This window comes from Scylla paramamosain, unplaced genomic scaffold (genome assembly GCF_035594125.1).
Source record: "Scylla paramamosain isolate STU-SP2022 unplaced genomic scaffold, ASM3559412v1 Contig69, whole genome shotgun sequence".
Lineage (NCBI taxonomy): Eukaryota > Metazoa > Arthropoda > Malacostraca > Decapoda > Portunidae > Scylla > Scylla paramamosain.
In genome coordinates, this window is record NW_026973734.1 from 225001 (window position 1) to 232500 (window position 7500).

General features: G+C 41.4%; 1 protein-coding gene across 1 annotated transcript in view; it reads left to right on the forward strand.

The window, feature by feature from the left end:
* Positions 1–1773, forward strand: part of LOC135098594 (von Willebrand factor A domain-containing protein 5A-like) — a 12834-nt gene extending 11061 nt beyond the window's left edge. Inside the window, exon 4 of the mRNA XM_064000954.1 lies at positions 1546–1773. Within this exon, the coding sequence (XP_063857024.1) occupies positions 1546–1758 (213 nt within the window). The 3' untranslated portion in view covers positions 1759–1773. The remainder of the gene's footprint in view (positions 1–1545) is intronic.
* Positions 1774–7500: the final 5727 nt, after the last annotated feature.

Genomic DNA, 7500 nt, shown 5'->3' on the forward strand with positions numbered 1-7500 from the left:
TGTCTTGCAGTACCATACAGTCATTTGCATTTTCTACCATTCTCATCAGCTTAGCATCATTTGCAAATAAGTCCATATAGCTGTCTATCTCTTCATTTATGTCATTCACATATATCACAAACATTATTGGTCCAAACATTGATCCCTGTGGGACACCACTAGTTACTTTCAGCTAGGATGAATTCTGGTTTTGTATTACAGTTCTCATCTCTCTATCATCCAGATAATCCTTCATCCACTCCAGCAGTCTTCCTCCAATTTTTCCATATTTTTTTTATTTTTTTTAATCTTCCATAGCAATCTTTGGTGTGGTACTTTGTCAAAAGCCCTCTTCAAGTCTAAGTAGACACCATCACTAGTCTGTCTCTCTTGCACAATATCAACTGCCTTTGACTAAAAGGACAATAAGTTCATGGAGCATGATCTTCCCCGCCTAAATCCAAATTGACAATTTACCAAAACTTTATCTCTTTCCAAGTGTTCCATCAATCTTTCCTTTATTGTTCTTTCACATTCTTTTACTACACCACTAGTAAATGACACTGGTCTATAATTTGGTGGGTTTTCTTTATTTCCCCCCTTTGAATATTGGTGTAATATTTGCTCTCTTCCAATCTTTTGGTACCCTTCCCTGCTACAATGATGTCACCACCATACTGTGAACTTTATCAGCCAGTTGTTCTCTACATTCTTTCAATATCCAGTTTGATACTCCATCTGGACCAGATGCTTTATTTATTTCAAGGTCCTCAATCATCATAAGTATTTCATATAACTGACTGGTACTGTACTTAGCGTATTCCTCACCAAATTATCCCTTCCAGCATCAAACTCCCCTTCCACAGTAAATACTGATCTGTAACTTTTGCCCATAACCTCCGCCATGTCCTGTGCATCCTCATAGATTTTTCCTTCAGCTTTCAGTTTTGATACACCTCTCTTCTTGATCCTCCCATTAATATGTCTAAAGAACAGTTTGGGTTCATTTATTCACTTTTCTATTATATCTCTTTCATTGTATTTTCTCTCCATTCTTATTATTCCAACATACTTGTTTCTAGCATCAATATATTCCTTCCATCTGCTCTCAGTTTATCTTTTTCTCCATCTATTCCAACCATTTAACTTACAATTTCTAGCCTTTTTGCATTTTGTATTGAACTATTCCTTACCTTTTCTACATCTTTCTCCTCTAGGTACAAATTTCTCTACAGCAGTATTATACGAGTATATCCTTATAAATTCATCCCATTTTTCCTGAACAACTTCTGCATGTTCAAAGTCTTTCCAGTCCACGATAACAAAGTACTTTCTTAATTTTTTTCAGTGTGTGTGTGTGTGTGTGTGTGTGTGTGTGTGTGTGTGTGTGTGTTGTAATTCCTTCTCTACGTCCATAAACCTTTTAGGTCTTGTTTTCTTTCTTCTGTCCATAAAAATAACATCAGCTGATCCAGCATTGCAACCTAACCCAACTGATGCCCTGACCTATTGCAGCATAACCTAACCTAACCCATGCCACAACCTAATCTCCTGTCCATGCCGCAGGTGAGCCAGGACGGAGGGTTCAGCTGCGACCACGACTGGAGCATGCTGGTGTACTACAGGAGTGCCTACCGGCCCCACCTGTTGCGGGAGACCGGTGAACGCTCTGCCACTGGGATCATGAAGGATGACCTGCTCATGCTGAACCTCTTCCCAGAGGTGCCCATCAACACCTACTCCAGCAAGAATGAGATTATCTTTGTCATCGACCGCTAAGGTGAGGTGGAGGCAGGTGGGACAGCTGGACAAGGTCAGTAGGACCCAAGAACTGATATGATGGGATGCTGGAAGGCTTGTCAGTGCAGGACTAAGCAGATATGATGCCTTTCATAGTTTTTTAAGCAGGCTGTGAGGGAGTTACTGGGGTTTTGAAGGATGTTCCCATGTTTCCAGTAATAGTTCAACAATAACTTCTTACTGTGACTCCTAAGCAGGATGTCAAGGAAGTTACTGGGATTTTCAAGGGTCCAACTCAGCAAGGTTGTACTAAGCTAACGTAAATTAACCCCAAAATTTGTTCGACTCAGTGAGTTTGTACTGTAGTTGTGCAGTGCTAACCTAACCTAAACTGACCTCACCAACAGGAAGCATGCATGGGCAAAAGATAGAGAGTGCCCGGGCAACACTTCTTCTGTTCCTGAAGAGTCTGCCTCTGGGTTGCCTCTTCAACATTGTCAGCTTCGGCTCATCCTTCTCAGTGCTCTTCAGGAAGTGAGTGGTCCAGACTGGGTTAGGTTAAGTGAGAGGTCATTCTTCCTCTTCCTCCTATATTTATCTTGTCTCATCTTTCTCATCTTCTATCTTTTAATTTACTTCCATTCTTCCTCCTCCTCCACCTCCTCCTCCTCATAGCTGCAAGCGCTGGGTTGTAAAAGTCTCACTCGTGACCAAGACTCTAGGCAAGCGATTGGTCTTTGTGGCATTTTCAAGACCCTGTGGGAGCTAACTCCCAGTGTTGGAGGCATCTAACACAGCAGTATCTGATTTCCATGCATAAACTTTTCATTTGCTCAATTTATGGTCACATCTTTTCTGAAACTTCAAAAGCGCTCTGATTAATGAGCCATGCCTTCTCTTCTCAGTCAATGCGAAGCCTGTCGTGGCAGGTTTGCCCCTCAGTATTTCCGGAATTCTTCTGCCTGCAGGTTGTGTCACCTCCAGAGTAAGATAGAGAGACTCAACGAGAAATACGAGGAGAAGTGCAAGCAGTATGAGGACGTCGTGCAACAGCTTGAAGCACTAAAAGAGTTCGTTGTCTCTAATACAGGTTGCACCTCCACAGATGTTGTTCCTACCATCCCTGACAGACCTGCCTCCTCCACTCCAGGGGCTCCTGCCCGCCCACATGCTGTGCTTGCAGTCACCATTCACTTTAGTCAGTAATCGTGCCACCACCACTAATGTTAAGAAATCTTTGCCCATCTCAACACACAACGGGTACCAGATCCTAGCTGAAGAGGAGGAAGATGCACAAGAGACGAGACTGGTCGGAGACTCAATAGTCAGAGGTCAGCTCTCTGAGTTCTGTGGCAGGGCTCGTAGGACACGTAAGCGTCTATGCATGCCTGGTGGACGCTTAGACGACATCACGGCAGCATGCGACGAGGCAGCCTGCGGATCTAATAATAATACCCTCTTTATTACTCACGCAGGTACAAATGATGTCGAAAACACTAGGTCTGAAGAGCTCATGGAAAAGTTCAAGAGGATGATACAGCGCTAAATCCAATAACATTATTGTTTCAGGTATCCTCCCCCGGACCAGGGCACCGGCTGCCTTCTACAACAGAGCCTTCAGCACTAACAGCCGTCTTTGTTCTCTCTGCGCAGAGGAAGGTGTAGACTTTGTTAATCTTTGGGACAACTTTTACAATAAACCTTCTCTGTTTCAGCCGGATGGTTTACACCTGAATGGAATTGGAGCAGCACGACTTGGCAGACTCCTTAGTAATAAAGTTTCTATTTTCAGACCAAAAAAAGACCAGCAAGATCGTGTAGCTCCAGACTCTTAGTAGACTCCTCGCACAACCCAACCTCCATGTGTAACACTATAAAAGCTTGCCTAATCAACGCTCGCAGCCTTAGAAATAAATTTTCAGATTTAGAAATCCTGGCAGCTGTAGAAAACTATCACATTATTGGTATTACTGAATCTTGGCTGAACTCTGCAAACAGAGACTTTCTTGTGGAATACAACTTGCCAGGCTATCAAATGTTCAGCAGTGAAAGAAAAGACAGGATAGGAGGCGGTGTATTGCTGTATGTGAAAGCCAGTCTTCAGCCAACCATACTAAAAACTGAAAAGATTAACAATATAGATTCAGTCTTCTTGCATTTAAGAGTACGTTCTAAGAAAACTGCTATAGGTCTTATAGGCCTCCGGTTCACAATGTTTCCTCTGATAAGAATTTACAAGATCAAATCACTGAAATAAGTAACACTTTTGATAGTCATCTGTGGAGACTTCAATCTACCTGTTAACTCATGGGGAAATCCACCTAACTCTCACTCTGGTCACGACTTGTATAATAATTTATTAGAATGTTCCCTAAAGCAACACGTTCAAGAACCCACACGAGGTGATAACATATTAGATCTTGTTCTTTCAACAAACGATGACCTCAAATCTAACGTTAATATTGGTCCTGAATTTAGTACAGGTGACTACAAGATTGTCTCTTTTAACATTAGCCTTCAAGCATATAAGGACATTGTTAGCAACGAAAAAGGTTTCATTTATAAAAAAGGAGACTACGAAAGACTAAGGTCAATTCTTTCTGTCGCAGATTGGAACGCTGAACTTGGCGAAAGTAACATTGAAGAATCATGGGCGAAATTTAAGTACTTTTTATAAAATGGTGTGAAGACATGTATCCCTATGCGTAAAAAACGTCCATGCAAGAGAAACAAACCTAAATGGTGGACAAACAACACTGAGTCACAACTACTGCAGAAAAATCGTGCCTACAGTAAATATTTGTTCTCTCAGAATGAGGCCGATAAACTAGAATACGACAGACTCCGACGCGAATCAAAAAAGCTCATTAGACAGAGTAAGAAAAATCTAGAAATGTATATTGCAAGCATTGCTAAATCCAATCCCAAAGAATTTTACAGTTACGTTCGAAATAAAAAAGTCATTACATCTCACATTAATCACATTACACTAGATAACGGTAATTTTGTCACCGGAGAAACTCAGATCGTGGACACACTGAATGATTATTTTGCTTCAATTTTTACAGAGGAAAATACTCATACAATCCCCGAACCAGTCCTTATGCTCCACAACATAACCCCCTTAATTGTCTGCGTTTTTCATGAAAAAGAAATAATCAATTGATAAAATGAAAACTGACAAAGCCCCCGGCCCAGATGGTATTGCACCACGTGTCCTGAAAGAAACTAGATTTCAAATTTGTAAGCCCCTTTCATTGCTTTTCACCAAATCATTTAAATGCGGTAAGGTTCCCAAGGATTGGAAGTTAGCTTACGTTACCCCCATAGAAAAGAAAGGCGATAATTCACTTCCAAGTCCAGTTCTGGTCACCCCATTACAAGAAAGATATAGACAAGCTGGAGAGAGTCCAAAGAAGAGTTACCAAGTTGATCCCACGACTGCGGAACAAGCCTTATGAGGAGCGCTTGAGGGAACTCAACTTGTTCAGCTTAGAGAAACGGCGAATGCGAGGAGACTTAACTGAGCTGTTTAAAATGTGTCGGGGCTTTGATAACGTAAATGTGAACAACTATATCATCATTGACAGTTCCAACACCACTAGAAATAATGGTTACAAGATTATAGGTAAGCGTTTCAGATCAGACGAGGCTAAGTATTATTTCTTAAATAGAATTATAAGTGTTTGGAACTCTCTTCCAGCATATATTGTCGATAGTAATACAATAGAAACTTTTAAACAAAGGTTGGACAATCACCTCGCAGCAATCCCTCATATAATATACTTTGCGTACTTTTTTTTTTTTTTTTAGTTACTGTAGTGAATAGTATAATTTCTCTTTCATCCTTTCCTATCACATCTTAGCCTTTCCTTCTCCCTATGCTCTCTTGTTTTCCTTCCTTTGAACCCTAGTGTCCTCCAGCCTCTAACTCTTAGAATCTGTAGTGGTAGTGGTAGACTAGACACACAGACAGCCTCGTTAGGCCCAGTAGGGCTGTTGCTGTCTGTTCATTCCTTTGTATTCCTTTGTATTCCTCCTCCTCTTGTGCCAATAAAAAATAAAAAAAAAAACACTAAAATGCCAGTCCCATAAAAGGGTCCAAAGCGGTAGTCAAAAATTGAAGGATAAGTGTCTTGAAACCTCCCTCTTGAAGGAATTCACGTCATAGGAAGGTGGAAATACAGAAGCAGGCAGGGAGTTCCAGAGTTTACCAGAGAAAGTGATGAATGATTGAGAATACTGGTTAACTCTTGCGTTAGAGAGGTGGACAGAATAGGGATGAGAGAAAGAAGAGTCTTGTGCAACGAGGCCATGGGAAGAGGGGAGGCATGCAGTTAGCAAGATCAGAAGGGCAATTAGCATGAAATTAGCGATAGAAGACAGCTAGAGATGTAACACTGTGGCGATGAGAGAGGCTGAAGACAGTCAGTTAGAGGAGAGGAGTTGATGAGATGAAAAGCTTTTGATTCCACCCTGTCTAGAAGAGCAGTATGAGTAGAACCCCCCTCAGACATGTGAAACATACCCTATACATGGATGGATAAGGATGGTACAGAGTTAGCAGATAAGGGGGGGTGAGAAAAACTGGCGGAGACATCTCAGAACACCTAAATTCTTAGAAGCTGTTTTAGATAAAGATGAGATGTCAAGTTTCCGGTTCAGATTATAAGTAAAGGACAGACCGAGGATGTTCAGTGTAGAAGAGGGGGACAGTTGAGTGTCACTGAAAAAGAGGGGATAGTTGTCTGGAAGGTTGTGTCGAGTTGATAGATCAAGGCATGAGTTTTTGAGACATTGAACAATACTAAGTTTGCTCTCCCCTAATCAAAAATTTTAGAGAGATCCAAAGTCATGCGCTCTGTGGCTTCCCTGCGTGAAAGGTTTACTTCCTGTAGGGAAGTAAATTCCTCTAGGGTTGGACGTCTATGAAAAGACGTGGAATAAGTGCAGGGTGGTATCATCAGCGTAGGAGTGTTTGGTTTAGATCATTGATGATTAATAGGAAGAGAGTGGGTGACAGGACAGAACCCTGAGGAGCTGCACTGTTAATAAAATTAAAACAGTGACTGTCTACTACAGCAGCAATAGAACAGTCAGAAAGGAAACTCGAGATGAAGCAACAGAGAGAAGGATAGAAGCCATAGGAAGGTAGTTTGGAAATCAAAGCTTTGTGCCAGACTCTATCAAAAGCTTTAGATATGCTTAATTCAACAGCAAAAGTTTCATCAAATTCTCTAAAAGAGGATGACCAAGACTCAGTAAGGAAAGCCAGAAGATCACCAGTAGAGCGGCCTTGACGGAATCCATACTGACAATCAGATAGAAGTTGTGAAGTGATAGATGTTTAAGAATCTTCTTGTTGAGGATAGATTCAAAAACTTAAATAGGCAGGAAATTACAGCAATAGGACGGTAGTTTGAGGAATTAGAACGGTCACCCTTTTTAGGAACAGGCTGAATGTAGGCAAACTTCCAGCAAGAAGGAAAGGTAGATGTTGACAGACAGAGTTAAAAGAGTTTGACTAGGCAAGGTGCAAGCACGGAGGCACAGTTTCAGAGAACAATAGGAGGGACCCCATCAGGTCCATAAGCCTTCCGAGGGCATGAAAAACATTATTGCGAAGAATTTCAATAGGTAGCATGAAGTAGTCAGATGGTGGAGGAGAGGGAGGAACAACCACTGAATCGTCCAAGATAGAGTTTTTAGCAAAGGTTTGAACGAAGAGTTCAGCTTTAGACATAGATGTGATAGCACTAATGCCATCTGGTTGAAATAAAG